The following is a 16,242-nucleotide window of genomic DNA, read 5'->3' as shown; positions in this document are numbered from 1 at the left end:
CAGCCCCAGTTCCCTCATCAGACTTGTGATCCTGACCCCTCACCAGCCTCATTTCTCTTCTCTGAACTCTCTCCAGCACCTCGATGTCTTTCCTGTAGTGAGGGGCCCAAAACTGAACACAGGATTCAAGTGGGGCCTCACCAGCACTCAGTACAGGGAGACGATCACTGCCCTGGTCCTGCTGGCCACACTATTCCTGATACAAGCCAGGATGCTGTTGGCCTTTTCAGCCACCTGGGCACACTGCTGGTTCATTGTTCATCAACACTCCCAGATCCTTTTCTGCCGGGCAGCTTTCCAGCCACTGTTCCCCGAGCCTGTAGCATTACAATACATACAAGCACTTGTAAAACACATAAATTACAAAGTATTTAGTTTTCTTTAAATAAGAAAAAAATTAAGTCAAAAAGTAACACTGCAGGGTTCAGTGTGTGAGATACCACCCAAGCATAGTCAGTCTCTGGCTGAACAGAGCAGAACATAACTGGAAGTTTCAAACAGAGTTAAAAATGTTTACTCTAAGGATACAGTGTAATTAGAGCACGAAAAAAAAACTCTGTGTGCACACAAGTTAAAATACTTCTAATTACAGTAATTATTTGTATTGTGGGGCTCTAATCCAGTCCTCATCCTCTTCAAAATACACTCTACTTCTTGCTGATTTTGGAATTGCACAGCACACCCATTACTCATTCAGCAGATTCTGGCTGTTTAAGTAAGATGCTGTTTCTTTCTCACATAATCACTTTTTAAAATATTTTAGGTCATTAGTTCCCTCAGTTTCCAACAAAAAATGGAATTGTGGACAGTCAGCAAGAACTGTACACATGTCCTGTTAATTCAAATTTTAATATTTGAATAATTCCATGAGGTACCATGTTAACCTGTGCGGAGAATATTCTGCTATTTTCTTTCAGGAGCTGAAACTTTAGAGGAACTTACCTAATGCAAGATCAGCACTTCTGGAAAATTATACTCTAGTGTTTTCCTAAACAACGTATTACAGCCCTTGCCTTTTCCAACTGCATTGAAAACTCCTGTGTAAAATGCATTTCCACTTCAACATCAGATATTTGTTATCCCACCTTTTTAAAGTGCTACTCAAGATCAGGTAGATTATTAATTTAAACAGAGGTGCAATGCCAATTCCCATGCTGTTTTTTACTATAAATCAGAATAAATTGCTTTATTCCTATGACTTATTCAATTCTCCCTTACCTTATCCCAGCAAGGTTCTTCCACAAGACCTTTTTTTTTTCCCCACCAACCCCTGCTGCAGAGGTAGGTGTACAGAGCCAACAGAAACTATGAAAACTGATCAACCATCCTGTCATCTTACTCCTTTCCTTCTGTCTGGTGTTTAATGCAATTAAGCAATTTGAAAGGGTTCTTGGAGATGGCAGAGAAGCCTGTGTTCTTCCATATCCCGATGTTTCATCTTCGACAGACAAACAAAGCAGCACAGGCCCCTTTATTGGTCACACTCACCTTGAGTTAAGCCCCTGCAAAAGCAGAGGAAGATGATCAGATGGGTAGAACAGCTCTGCTGTGAGGACAGGCTGAGAGAATTGGGGTTGTTCAGCCTGGAGAAGGCTACAGGGAGACCTTATTGTGGCCTTTCCATACTTAGAAGAAGCCTATAAGAAAGATGGGGACAGACTTTTCAGCAGGGCCTGTTGTGACAGAACAAGGGGTGACGGTTTTAGGCTAAAGGAGGGGAGATTCAGGCTAGACATGAGGAAGAAAAGCAGCAACACAAGTGTGAAAATAATTTATTTTTATATCTGTGTGAGCACTTTATCCCCCTGCAAGTTACTTTATCCCCATACAAGTTACATATCCCCATACAACAGAAACAGGAGATGACTAGCTCTGAACTACTGTTTCCACACTTTCCATGTGAAAGCTGCTGAGATGTTATGTCAAATCCAGTCATTAAAGAAAGGCTGATAAATCCAAAAGCAAGCACAAGTTTCTTCACAAGATAATACTCATTTTGTTGCATCTTCCTTTTTTTCCAACATTAGGACTTTCCTTCTTTGTTCAACTCCAAACACAGGCAATATGCACCTTTCAGTTTTGGGAGATCTTTCATGTACAATTCTGAAGACTATCTAGCAAAGTTCTATCTGTTTTTACGCTTCTCTTTTTTGTTTTTGGTGTTTTCAGCTCCATTGACAGTTGGTGGTTTTGTGGATTTTGTATGTCCTGTGGCTCTTAGGTGTCTAAACAGTCTACTTCGGGACGGAAATGTCCACTTGCAGGTTATACAGCGGGTTAAAAATTCATTCTACAATGAGGAAAAAAAACAAAATGCTTCACATTCATATGAAATATGTAATAAATACAATACACTAATTTATTGCATGCAGTTTCTCCTAGACAATGAAATGTGAATAAGCTGTTTCTATCACAGATAGTGTTACTGGTTCACAGTTAAATATACTTTCTTTTTTTAATCACTAATATTACTTTTGAAATTTTAAAGAATACTAAGTAGAACAAAGTACACCACCAGCAGCCTTGCAAAACTAATTTAAGAAGAAGAATACTTTTGATCTCACCTGACTCAACAAGACTACAAACATAATGCTTTTGGCTCTCAGATTTAGTTGATTTGTCTTATCTGTAGTTATTACAAGATTTTGCTTTTTCTGGGAAGCATCAATATTAGGACAGATGCAAGTAGTACTGCCTGTCACCTGCCTGATGACAACAGCTCTGTCTTCAGTTGTTTCATTTATTTAGTTTGAAGTGCCTTGGATACAGAGCTTTAGCAACTCGCCTAGAAATGAAATTTAGTCCTGCTCTTCTCTGTCAGGACAAGATCTGATGTTCCAGTCTCCTAGCTTCTAATAAAAAGAAACACCTATATTATTTCAAGTAAGAAAAATACTGAAATAGAATTTGTGGACTGGAGATGATCAGACAACCAACCTTGTTCATAGTAATATGACCACCAGCTTTTTAATAGAGTAAGTAATTTTACATACTGTTGTTGGGTGCTCTGAAGATAGCTTAGCAGACTCTTCTGCATCCTTGGCTTTTTCCCCGTTAGGCTTGGGACTGCTGATAGACAAAGAGAAACCAGGATCAGTGCACTGGAACATTCAACATAGCGTTTGGGAGCCTCTGATGATTATCAGTCATCAGTGTCTCTGCTGCTTCCTTCACACATCACAAAGCAAGTGCTTCCAGAAAAAACAAACCAACCAACCTTCATTTATACGAACAACTGTTGATCTCAAGATTCAGCCAGACAATAATCAGCTACTGGCAAGTGATGTATGTGGCAGGGATCTGCAGTCAAATGCGATCTCCAAAGCAGATCCTAACACTCCTTGTTTAGTATCATGTTTAATCAACTCCAATTTAACAGAGTAGCCCCCAGTTCACATTGGTGAGTAAATCTAGACTTGTTTGACAGTATCAAACATCACACAGAATGACAGAGTGACTGCAATATTACAAGTCAGTGCACCTTTTTGCTTCAGTTTTTGCTTCATTCACTTGTCCAACATCTTCTGTAGCGCTTGCATCCTCTGACACAGCACATCTTTGGCCATCATTTAGCAACTCCTCTGCTAAGCCACTGTCATTGTCCACACAGTGTACCTCCTTTTGTTCAACTGTTTCTTCATCAGCACTTTGATCAGGAGAGTCCTCATAAGTCTGTCCAAGCAGAAGAAATGCAAGTTAACTACTTTAAGTTCATTAGTGATTCTGTTTACAGTGTTACACCTCATTTACCTTAAATGGCGATGAACACAAAGCCATGGACCCTCTTAATTTTACTCATGTTTTTAGTGAGATTGTAAGAGGTAAAACCTTTGCTTTCCTGTTTTGAAAGATGAGGCCACCCATGATGAAGGGAAGAAACACCAATGGAACTATGGAAGACGAGAATGAAGGTATATACATTTCATATTTCATTTCTACATAGAGTTCATTCTCTTCTGGCTAACATTTCCCATAAGATAATGGCTTTGTTTATAACTTGTTAAAAAGATGTTAACTGTTTAGACTACAGTTTTCTGTGCCAGACACCTGTATTAGGACACTCAAGCCAAAATAACTGAGCTGACTGAAGCTAGAATAGACACACAGTATTTTCTGTTCCTAATATAAGAAACACTGGCAGGCTTCTCCATGTGCCAGAAGACAGAGTAAACTCAATACATGCAGTTTAGAAAAGATCAATCCCAGAGCATGTCTGAAGCAAAACAGCCCAGGTTCCAAAAGCAGGATGACAAATTCAGATTTCACCTAACACTACATCAGTGCAACTCTATCTCCTCTAGCATCTTTTGCAGAGTTTTGGCTACCTGAAAAAACTCAGCTAATCTACCTACCTTTCAGGAAAACAAAACAAAAACTGTAGTGATTCTCAGCACTCAGTATAGCTCAGTAGAGGACAGAACTCATGTTTCCAGAAGACTCTCTCTGCACAAGATTCCAGCTCACGCTGCACAAGAGCGGCACCCGCTGTCTGGGCTGCAGAAGACCTCATGGCCAAACTGATGGGAGACAGGGTACCTATGTGCAACCTATACAGTGAGAACGAAACCTTCTGATTTCTAACTTAGGAGGCAAGAGTTGAACAGGAGCCTGATGCCCTGCATGGAAACAAGAAGGTCACGCCAATACTGACTTGGACTATGCAATACCAGCCAAAGAAAAGAAAAAAAAAAATAATCAGTGTCTTGGAAGTCTCATGGAAGCTTCTTGAGGATGAGAGATAATGATGGTGTGGGAGAGGGCAGAGAAGGGAACACATAATAGGAGACTAGAGAGGTTAGGTTGCAGGAGGACACACAACTAACTTGGGAAGGCATGGAAAAGGCAGGACTTGGTAGAGATCGCTCACTGGGACAAGGCTAAGACTGGGGTAGTACGTAGAGCTAAGACTTGAAAAGCATCAAGCTTGAGAAAGGCAGATGGAAGTTTGCTCACTATGGTGCTCCTGCCACTCAAACCTGAAACAGCTTGCAGCTCTTGAATTTCACCCTGCTGCTGTCGGCACAGAGCTGTCATATCACACACAGACTCAGGTGCCAGAGCACAACAGATCGGTGTTACTCATGTTTACAATTCAAGGGAAAGATGGAAGGGATGTGTCAGTAGGATTCCCATAATGTTGCTTTTTTTTCCCGTTAGATATTTACAAACCAACTCTAGCAATCAGAGCAGAAAACGACCCCAAACAATTTAGCTGCTAGTGCACTAAGGCCATTGCTGGTCCTTCGGATCAATTCCTTGCACTCTATCTGCCTGTTTCCACCTGCTTTCCTTATGCTTCAGACTGTTGCCTTTTTAGACCCAGCACCACATTTATGAGGATCTGCACAAACAGAACGGAATTATGCCTATGAGTTTATCATAAATTTGATCATAAGCGTAAAAAAAATATTTTGCAGTCAACAAATAATTAAAATCTAAAAAAAAAAATCTAAAAACAGTCTTCAAGTTCTATAGAATTTCAAGTTTTCCCTTATTTTTCAGAACAAATAAAGTTACATTAGGAGATAACAAAACTGCATTGTGTAGTTCCCTGAATACAAATATTTGACTACATACCATAGTTTTCCGTTTCTTCCTCTGTTTCTTTGAGAGTCTGTAAAGGTAAGAATTCAAAATTACCTCTTTTCAAGAAAAGAAGAACAAAACAACAACAAAAAACCCCAAACACAAACAAACAAAAAGTGTACCACACAAGTACAGTTTCTAAAAAGGTACTGTGTTATATTTTTGCTTATCATCTTAACATGATATCACAGAGACAGCAGCCACATACAGAATATGCCTCATGTCTGAAATGAAAACAACAGTTCTCCTAAACTCCTCATTGCACTTAGTAAAACATTTATTCTACTCAGACTTAACTCAAAAGATTTTAGTGAGACAGTCGGTAACTACGCTTTGGCCATTCAAAAAGTGGAGTTGTGCTGGTTTTAAGAACACTTACTTTCTCTATGCCAGCATCCAACTCACAAAAAGTACCCAAAAAGTACCAAATCAATAAACACTGGACCTGTGAAAGTTCCCCTGTTTGAAAAGTAACAATCACTACTTTTCCTTAACATGTAACTTAAAGAAGCAGAGAAAATGAGGTATTTGTGTGATTTCAATCCAGCCACGCTAATGCATGCATTTTACTGCAACTCTCATGCTAAGAAATATTTTAAATCACACAACAATGTGAGTTCTAACACACTATAAATCACAGGAAGCTCTCACGATAAAATTAAAACCAATTTAAAGTACTTCTGCTTGGGCATGTCTTCTGTTTCTTCCTCCTCTTTGGTATCTTCTCTGTTTGCATCATCCAAAGATGTAGGAAATTTCCCTTCTTCTTCTTCCAATTGCTGTCGTAATAGTGCTACCATTTCTCGATGCTTCTTTGATTTTTCATGATTTTTCATGCTGTGAAGACCAGCAGATCATTACTACAGGTAGCTGTGAGCAAACTTTGTTATATTTACATGTAAAATAGTAACAGGCACATTATCCATCACTACTAAGTATGGAAAATTCTGCCTTGACAATGTCTCTGCTGGAAAGATGACACTGACCATTATTATGAAGTTAAAAAGCCTTTAAAATGCATTTTAAATGTTAAAACCCAATACCCTACCCCAAATCCCCAACCATAAGCACTTACGCTTTCTCAGTTTTTAACAATTTGTCACAAGCAGGGCAGTACAGACCATCAACAAATTCAGCTTCTTCAGTCTCATCATCTGAAGAGATCAGTGGGGATCAGAGAGACAAAGTCAGATGAGCGTTTTTTCACTAAGCAGCTCTTAAAGCCCCAGTAAATAGTCAAAACATGAACATTTAATTTATTTAGTATTACTGACATGCAGACAGATCAAGAGTTGATCTCACCAAATCATACATTAGCATAAATTAACAGCTGTAGCTTGATGTCTTCTCATGTTCAACGGAGAACACCAGAGAGGGGCAGACTGCATTCTGCACGCCTCAGCTGGAGGCAGGGACTTGCCCCATGGATGTGCAGTGAGCCAATACTCAGGCTGCAGTGGCTCACTATACTTCACCCCCCCACACCCCATACCTTTCATGACTTTGGTTTCCTGTTCTTCTAATCCATCTTCGTCATCCGACCCATCTCCAAACTCCTTTTCATATCGTGCCTCCATCTCTTGCAATTCTCTTTCCAGATTCAACTCAGTTATCCAGCTCTGCTCTTTATACTGGTCAGCAAGCCTTTAAGTAGAATAATACAGTAACCTCTACAATATGTTTATGAGACAGGAATTACAGAAACAGCATTATTTGAAGGTGACTTCTTGTTCGTTTGTAGGACTTGGAAAACTGAATAGTTAATTTGCAATGTCAGCAGGCACATCTATGCTGCAAGTAAAGAGGTATTAATATAGGTGGATCCTGCTCGAATTTCAAGCAGGAAATGCTAAGCACATGGTCAATATCAAGCTGAGAGCATGGAAGTCAGGTCAAGCCTGAAAGCAGTACAGGTGCTTTCACCTGCTGCAAGATCTAAACCTACAAACAGTACAAGACCATGAAAACCACAAGCACGTTACTCCTTCACTCTGCGCTACGGGAATGTACCAGCTCACTCTTCCAAATCTAAGCGTGGCCCAAGTTATCACACAGTGCACCACTGTACAGCTGAATTTTGCTCAAGCTGTCTCCTGAACTCAGAATTATCAAGCCACTTGTCAGTAAATGAATACCTCAGCTCCACTCTCCCTTCAGGAAAAAAAAAGTATATGTATAAAAATAAATTCTACATAATATGTGTAATATCTATTTTAATTACTATTACATAATTTTAATCAATATGCAATTATTTTGCAAGTGTAGTCTTAAGTATTTAAGCTCCTTACTCTCATTTTCAGGCAAAAAGCTCTTCTAGCTGGAAGAATAAATTGTGCATGCACTCAGGAGATTGCCTCTTCCTTCTACATAATTTTGGAAAAAATAAAGCATAAAAAATGCATTTAGTCCAAAGAAAGGGTCCTTTCCAAAGAGTTAAAAGGAAAAGCAAAACCAAGTTCATTTTCCCCACTTTCTTTTTAGCAGGTACAGTTGCAAAGCAGATGAAGCTGATCTAACCTAGGGCTGTCATAGTCCTGCTGTTGTTCATTTCCTAACATACACTGTTTTTTCTTTAAAGGAACTATGAAAATTAATAAATCTTACTTCCCAAGGTAATTAAAAAAACACCGGATTCTTTGCTACCACAGCCAGTTACCTGCAGCACACATGCTATTCCCTGGTTACCTTAGATGTCTACATGTCAGCACAATGCAGAGAGACTCAAGTTTTAAAAATCTCAGACTTGAGACCAAAACGAATATATGAAATTCAAGGATATTTAAAAGAGCAAGTGAATCTACTATTGGAATCTAACCCTGTGTGCATCGTCATGAATAGCTTATCCAAGTTTAAAAGAAAATATTTGTTACATGTTTACATACTTGGCTTGTTTGAGCTTCTGCTGCCTCCGAAATTCCTCTGCTTTCCTAGTTTTTTCTACATTTTGCTCTTCTATGAGTCTTCTATGAGCCTGTACTCTTTTATCCCTTTTACGAATAAAGGCTACTAGCTGACGGACCAGCTCACTCCTCTCTTTCCTTGCTTTCTCTCTTGTCTTCTTGTTCTCTTTTTCCATAGCTCGTTTCTCCCAGCGGTTCGAGGCTTGTCGTGTGTCATATGTTTCTTTCCAAGCAAAGTTTTTCCGAGTACAAAAACTCTGCCAATATGCATAGAAAGGGTGGACTACCTGTAAGAAAAACAAAAACCAAGTCACTTGTTTAGAGAGGAGACAAAAACCATACCAAATAAATCAGGACTTCTATAGCAGTTTTGTGTCTTCTACGCAGGCTGCAGTTTTTCTTCAGACTATAAAGAAATCACATGAAAGTTTAAAGAAACTTCTAATATTTTCCTTAAAATTTCAAACCACATGAAATCAATGACCTTGTCTAAACTATTCCAAACTGCAACTTTTTAAAAATGTCCCCTTACAGGACTGGATTGCACTCATGCTAGTGCCCAGCTACTTAGTTTTGCTGTACTTTCCCTGTATACTGAAAAGCACCATCAGAATCAGCTATGCTGTCTGCAAGCAGGCATACAGGCACATATTGCCTAAGAACCGCCACACCAAGTCACACCAAAGGTCAGACATACATTGCCAGCAGCAGCCAATGATCAGCATAAAGAAAGTAATAAAATAAACAAGCATACATAATGCTTTTTCTTCTCAGTATATTCTCTCCGCTTCCAGAGCAAAAGAGAAATTAATAACCCTTGACGGATTTATATTTCATGAACTTGGTATTTCTTTTATTAAACCATATAAATTGTTGGCATATACAATATCATTGAGCCATGACTTGTACAGTTTAACAAGGGGCTACATCAAGATGCACTTACTCCTGTTAGCAAATTATATGGCTGAAGGGTAAAATTATGCCCTCTTGCTCTTATATTAAGAGGAAACAAACGTTCCTTACTCTCCTCCCTTTTACTATTCACAAGTAAATGCCGGATTAATAAAATGGCATAATAATTATTTTTATTTTCTATTCCTCTCCAAATAATTATTAACCTTCTGTACTTTTTATATCCAGGAAATAAGATATGCCTAAACTCCTTTTTTACACTACTTGACACATTAAACTGCCTTTTTACTTCTTGCTCCCATATGCACTACTCTTCATATTTTGGAATACCTCACAGAAGTATTTAACATTTTAATATCTCTTCTTCTAGTACCTCCTCTTCTCCTCCTTCTGCCATTGGTATTGACATGGTCTACCAACTATCAGTGCCTCAGCACTAATTTCTAACAGCCTATCCACATGCAAAGGTTCACGGCTGTGGCCCCTCACAGCTAAGCCACCACACAGTTATTTTCTGCTATCACAAAAACCCAGCTTTATAATAACCAATAAATATTAATATTTAATCCAACACTTCAAGTGAGATTAGACTCCCTGTCTCAGAGTTCTGCTTCAGTAGGGGATATAATCTGTGCAACAGGATGCCTGGTCATTGGCTGATGACAGGGATCACCTTCCCCCTTCGCCAGTTGTACAAACCAAGACTTTCCTCCTCCTCCACCACAACCTGAAATACAGGTGCATCTCTGATGTTCACCAGTACACTGTACAGCAGCTCTTGCTGAACCCCCCGATGGATTTTGTTTTGCCTGCTACTTATACCCAGAGCTGATTGCTTTTGTTTCTGCATCTGATTGACCTACAAGTCTTCTCTTCCCATGGAGTCTTGCAAAGTCACAGACTTCAGAATACCTGCCTGGCATCGATCAAGCCAGCTCTCAGCGTTCTCACAAATTAACTCAGTAGACTGAAACAGAGAGCACTCAAGTCACAGATTGCAAAGCCTCTGTAGAGCTTTTGCAGCTCCCTTCTAAAACTCTTTTCCCACGATGCTCCCACTGAGCAGAGCAGTGGGTGCTGCAATGCTGGAACCTTCTGACAGTGTAAGCTTTTGTCTGAATATAAGATAACAGCTTCCACAAAGAGCATGAACAAGGGAAATAAACATGCTGGTGCTATTTTGGGTCTATAATCATATCTATCCTACGGCCTCAAAAACAGGCGTTTTCCAAACAATGTTTCAAGATAACTCCATTAAAAGATGGATTTTAGCAGTTTCAGAGGCACTAAATATGCTCTGCCTGGGAAAGACTTTAATTTTTTAAGCCATCCTGTAATTTTATCTGACATTCAAACACCCGTGCTGACAGTTCTCAGTTTGATTTATAACATTGTTTCCAACTCCAGCCAAATTTTGTACCATTGAAGTTACTCAGTTTTAAGGTACATGTCAATCTAAATTGCATAATTAATTAGCCATCGAGTACAATACCACTAAAAGTGCTAGTGAGAAGTACCAGCCTAGGAACAGCACTTGAGTACACCGATACTGTGCAGTTACTCACGGGTAACTGCTACTACTTTACTATTTGTCGTGGTTCTGTTAAAAAACAAGTTTCTCTTTTAGTGAATTTGCCTGTCAGCTAAAGCCTTCATATTAGCTGCATTTTCCTGGAGAACCAGATACACGTTTTAGTAAACAGCAATGGAATGCTAACTAATTGATAACGAATGGATACAGCTCTCACGAGAGGGGCAACAAGATATAGGTGACCAGGAAACTGACCAACGAAGTAGAACATCCCATTCACATGAATACTTCATATAAAAGTGGGAGATCACGAGGATCTCGTCCCTTTTGTTTATGGCCGACATTAGGAGAGGACCTTGCTAGTCGTCCCTGCGAACTGAGGCCTAGTGAGAGACTGAATCCAGCTCCGGCTGGCTGCAGAGTCCAATCCAGGACTTCGGTTGCCGGCTCTGCAGTTGCTGAGACTTTCAAGATTGGTTTTGTATATTTCGTATTATTTTCTCTATTCTTATTAGTAGCATTAGTAAAACATTTTTCCAACTCTCTTCTCTCTTTCTTTCCCTCCAGATCACCTGTCCTTAGTGGGAAGTGGGAGAGGGAGGGACAAAAGGGGGAAAGCGGCGGGGAGAGGAGGTTAACAATACATCTGCCAGGGTTTTATTGTCACCCTGCAATCAAAACCCTCGACACTATTTCATTTCAACACAGGAATAGCTGGCAAACCAGACAACAAGAATTCAGGTGTCCTCCACACATTTACTGTTCTTGCTTCCCAAAGGAAAGCATGCAGTATTATTTTGGAAATTAAATCTTACTCCAGATTAATTGTAGATGACAAGAGTATCATAGTGGGAGCTCACATTGCAGGACAATCACTACATCTCCCATTTTCTGGGAGTGCAATAAGTGCTATTCAGTTTTCCTAAATGAGGCAAGACACTACATGTAAGTTTAATTGGCAAAATTGCTGGTTAGCGCTGTGAAGCATTTGTCTGACAACTTACACTAAAAGCCTGGCTAATAACACAGTTCGACAGGAAATACCAATTTTAATTCACCTAAATATTATGAATCAGAAGACAAGCACTTCCTTTACAGTAATGGTCTGCAGCACTAAACAAGACAGCAGATAAATGGTTTTGTATTCTCCCCAGAGATCAGCTGAAGCTTTTCCTTTGATTTCAGTGTGGGACAAAATAATGAATTCGCTGTTACTTTCAGTTCAGATCTAACTTTCTCTTACCGTATCATAGTCGCTTTGAGAACACCCAAACATAGGGAATTCTTCAGTATTTTCCTCAGTCATATATTCCATTTCCTCTTTTGCAATCTTTTCAAAAACTTGTCGATAGACTGTAAAGAAACCCTGAAATAAAAAAAAAAAAAAAAAAAAAATCTTATTAATTTTGCATGGCTCAATAATAGATGTACAAATGCTTGGCTACATTAGTGTATTTTAGATAAATATTTGAGTTCTGCAACAGCAACCCAAAATTAGGGTAAATGCCTTCTAAGCTCTTGCTCTAGATAGGAGGACCATTATGTTTAACAAAGTTCCCATTCTTGCCCATTCCTTTTATTTCCATCTCCTTCATATAGTCTCTGTCTCTCTGACACATCAAGCTCTTACATTCAAGTCTAAACCAAAAAGTTTTCAGCATGCTGGAGATATCAATACGTTTCTGGTTACACAGGACCAAGTTTTGAGTAAGTTCCAACTACAGAATTGATTATTAAGTCCCCTATCTCCTCACTTTTTAAAATTCGATGATACTAACACACTCCTACTATAGTAACCCGAAGACAGATAAGGATTTTCTCTGGCAGAGGCCTTTCTAATCACCTGGAGCTTTTTAATTTATGATGAATGTCTTAAAATCTAAAAGAGAATCCAATTATAGGAAGCACACTTCCCTCAAGCACTGTTATGAGATTGTTTTTCTACAGCCTCAAGCATTCCAGCTTGCTAGATATTTCTAAATAAAGAGATTATATTAACTGTTAGATTAGTTCCTTCTCCCTAAGGTTTCCCACAGCAGAGGCTCAGGCAGGGATTCCAGAAATTCTTCATTAAATAAATAATTTATGTGCAAGGTACAGTGCACAGCAGCTCGAGCTGGTGCCTCCTAGAAAGGGACCCCCAGTGGAAAAAACTTAAGACAATTATACCCCCACAATCCACATCCCCAGGCTCCCTGTGCACCGCTCCAGACCAACTGCAAAATCAGAGTCTGGGGTCTCCCTTCTTTTTGTGTTCTGTTAATTGCAGTTCTGTTCCTTTACTGATCTCCAGGGATGCAGCTCCCTTTATCTTCTACCTTGAAGATCCTCAGCCCTTTTTTCACTTCACATAGCAGAAAGTTTCAAAGGTTCACAGCTTTCAGATGTTCAGCTAAGGAAACTTACTTACACAAAGCAAATTCTATAGCAGAAGTTTCCAAACAAGTTCTACAAAAAGCAGTATATCAAATAATTCAATAAGCTAAGGCAGTCTATTCTCTAAAACAAAGCATTAGAATGCTTTACTGTATAACACACGTAAGTAATATATACGCATTCTGTAGTTGTATGGCATAGTTGGAAATCATGACTACGTAACTGTTGGACAATAAGCAGGAATTAAAGCTTGTCTAAACATCCAGCATAAGTTTTTTCCTAGAAAGATTTGTGTAAGCATTATTACTATCTCCACTCAACAATTCCACACATAGCTTTTCAAATCGAAGCAAACGCTGGCACTTTACACAAAATTTAAATTGATTCATTAAAGATGAATTAATGCATTACCTTTTCATCATCTCCGTATCCAGAGTAACAGCTAACAGTGAAGTAGCACAGCAAATTTAAGCTATCATCTTTATAGTCTCCACCAAGTCCTCCTTTTAGCAGAGCCTCCCTGTGATCATCATACCTAGCAAAAATTCACAGTATCATGGATGTATAGGCACAGAACACTCCCCAGTGCTGGTGATCTAACACAGTACATGCATCACCTCAACATCTAGCTTAGCCCAGTGTCTGGCATTTGTGTCTCACACCCAAAGTCTTCAGAGAAAAAAAAGAAAATACAGGCTCAGTAAATGTTCTTCTTCTGATCTTTAGTTTACTTACTACTACTTTATCTGCAGTATCTACACCGCCAATTTATTAACAAGAAGGTAGCAAACACATCTGAGCATAATACTTCCATAAGCTTTCAGAAATGGGTAGGACATTATTTAAATCATCTAATACTTACACACACACAAAAACAAAACAGGAGAAAAACACGCACAAAAACAAACAAACAAAACCACAAAACACAAGCGTCAGCATATAAACATTGAAAAATGGTGCCTTCCCTCTGAGGACAAACTTAGTACAGGTGGTTTTGGCTGCATAATCTGTTACACGCTTCAGCCAAGTTAAAACAAGTTACAAACAACATTTAAAGTAGCAATCTCTTAAAAAGAGATGTGTGTGTGTATTTCAAATCAGGACTGTTACAGAAACAGGACACTGTGTGTTATCAAGGCTTGAAACCTGCAGCCACCAATCTCACACTGAACACCTGCATGCAACAAGTGCAGTGCTCTTCCCCCCTAAAGCAGGGAGGGCTGTGGCCCAGGGACACCTATACCATCGTGCAAGCTGCCTGCTGCTCCGGGAGGAACAAACCCGGGCCAGCGCTGGCGTGTCCCCAGAGCAGCCCTGGGCCGCCAAAGCTCAGTGCGGGGTGGGTACCCGGCTGTGTCCCCAGAGCAGCCCTGGGCCGCCAAAGCTCAGTGCGGGGTGGGTACCCGGCTGTGTCCCCAGCGCAGCCCTGGGCCGCCAAAGATCGGTGCGGGGTGGGTGCCCGGCTGTGTCCCCAGCGCAGCCCTGGGCCGCCAAAGCTCAGTGCGGGGTGGGTGCCCGGCTGTGTCCCCAGAGCAGCCCTGGGCCGCCAAAGCTCAGTGCGGGGTGGGTGCCCGGCTGTGTCCGCCCGGGACGCTGCCCCCTGCTCCCCCTGCTCCCCCAGCCCTTTCACAGCCCCAGGCAAAGCGGCTGCTCCTGCCCCAGCGCCCCCGCTGACTGGCAGTGAGGCCCGGCGAGAAGCGAACGCAGCTCCTGGCCGAGACAGAATTTTAAAAGCCTCTTCCAGGCCGCTAACACACAAACACGGCTCACCAGGCTCTTTCCTGGGGGTCACTGAGAACATCATACGCCGCCTGGATTAACTTGAACTGTTCCGCCGCTTCCTCCGCGTTCTCGAGGTTTTTATCTGTAAGACAATTTAATGGCAGTGCAAACGACCGGAGGCAGCACGGCGGCGCTCGCCGTTTCAGAAACCCGAGACGCACACACGGCGCCGCCGGCGCTACCGAGGCCGCGAGCACCGACCCGCCGCCCGGGGCTGCCCCAGCCCGCTCCCCCGCCCCGCTTGGCCCGGGCAGCCCGGCGGGGCACCCAGTGCCGCTGCCTGCGCGGACAAGCGGCTTCTCCCGCCGCAGCCGGAGCCCCACAGGGCTCAGCGAGGCCGACCGGGCCCTCTCGTCGGGCCTGCGGCCGGGCCGGGCCCGCGGCGGGCGTGCGTCGCGGCCGTACCCGGGTGCCAGCGCAAGGCCAGCCGGCGGTACGCCCGCTTCAGGTCCTCCTCGGCGGCGTCGCGCTTCACGCCCAGCACCTCGTAGTGACACTTCATGGCGGCGGGTCCGGCGGCTCCGCGTGAGGAAAAGCGCCGGCCGGCAGCTCGGCCGAGGCGGAGGCGGGGCCATCAGGAGCCCGGACCACGCCGGCCCCGCCGGGAGGAGCTACGCGGCGGGAGGAGAGGAGGGCCGGGCCGGGCCGGGCCGGGGCCGCCGCGGTCCGGGGGGCGGCTTGGGGCGCGTTCCGCTTTGACTCGTCTGGAACCTCCGGTCGCCTCCCCGCGCTGTCACCGGCTGGTGCTGGCCGGGGGAGAAACACCCTCGAGTTGTCCGCCGCTGTCCCCGCCCGTACCGCCGGGCTGTGGCCTTACAGTCGCCCGATGTCAAATAACCGAGTGCTTCGTGCTAGATTCCGTGTGAATGCCCTGGAGCTCAGAGGTGCAGCCGCCACTGCTCCAATGTCTCAGGTTATCAGTGTTCATTTTCATCTTGGACAGCTGTGCTCTTGAGCGACCTCAGGTTTGGCCCGAACCGCCTTTTTTTCTCTAGATTAACTTGTATCATGGCACTACATGAACTGAGCTTTGGGACAGAGATCAGGGGGTTTGGGTTGATGGCAGGTCGAATGTGAGTCAGGGGAGTGCTCTGGCAGATTAAATGGCTGCCCATGACCTGGGGTGCACAGCATCGCCAGCCGGACCAGGGAGGT

General features: G+C 42.3%; 1 protein-coding gene across 2 annotated transcripts; it reads right to left on the bottom strand.

Moving 5' to 3' along the window:
- Positions 1-1,755: 1,755 nt before the first annotated feature.
- DNAJC21 (DnaJ heat shock protein family (Hsp40) member C21) lies at positions 1,756-15,676 on the bottom strand. 2 transcript variants are annotated; one of them, XM_065047555.1, is made up of 12 exons: positions 15,493-15,676; positions 15,076-15,169; positions 13,717-13,840; positions 12,173-12,295; positions 8,469-8,773; positions 7,079-7,230; positions 6,662-6,740; positions 6,265-6,423; positions 5,578-5,614; positions 3,482-3,672; positions 2,994-3,069; positions 1,756-2,290 (listed from the first exon to the last, which is right to left on the bottom strand). In XM_065047555.1, the coding sequence occupies exons 1-12, from the start codon at positions 15,587-15,589 to the stop codon at positions 2,126-2,128; spliced, it is 1,602 nt and encodes a 533-aa protein (XP_064903627.1). In that variant the 5' UTR covers positions 15,590-15,676; the 3' UTR covers positions 1,756-2,125. The 2 variants fall into 2 exon arrangements, with proteins under 2 accessions (XP_064903627.1, XP_064903628.1); XM_065047556.1 differs by having other exon boundaries at positions 2,994-3,066.
- Between the last annotated feature and the right edge of the window lie 566 nt (positions 15,677-16,242).

The sequence above is a fragment of the Columba livia genome, chromosome Z (assembly GCF_036013475.1).
Source record: "Columba livia isolate bColLiv1 breed racing homer chromosome Z, bColLiv1.pat.W.v2, whole genome shotgun sequence".
Lineage (NCBI taxonomy): Eukaryota > Metazoa > Chordata > Aves > Columbiformes > Columbidae > Columba > Columba livia.
This window is presented reverse-complemented; position numbering and strand designations above follow the sequence as displayed.

Excerpts from the sequence above, each read along its gene's own strand:
- DNAJC21 (XM_065047555.1), bottom strand. The coding sequence starts at position 15,589 with ATGAAGTGTCACTACGAGGTGCTGGGCGTGAAGCGCGACGCCGCCGAG. Across the intron at positions 6,741-7,078 it reads GGAAACCAAAGTCATGAAAG|ATGATGAGACTGAAGAAGCT; the intron begins GTATGGGGTGTG and ends TGATCTCTTCAG. Across the intron at positions 3,070-3,481 it reads GCAAAAACTGAAGCAAAAAG|CAGTCCCAAGCCTAACGGGG; the intron begins GTGCACTGACTT and ends TTTGTCTATCAG.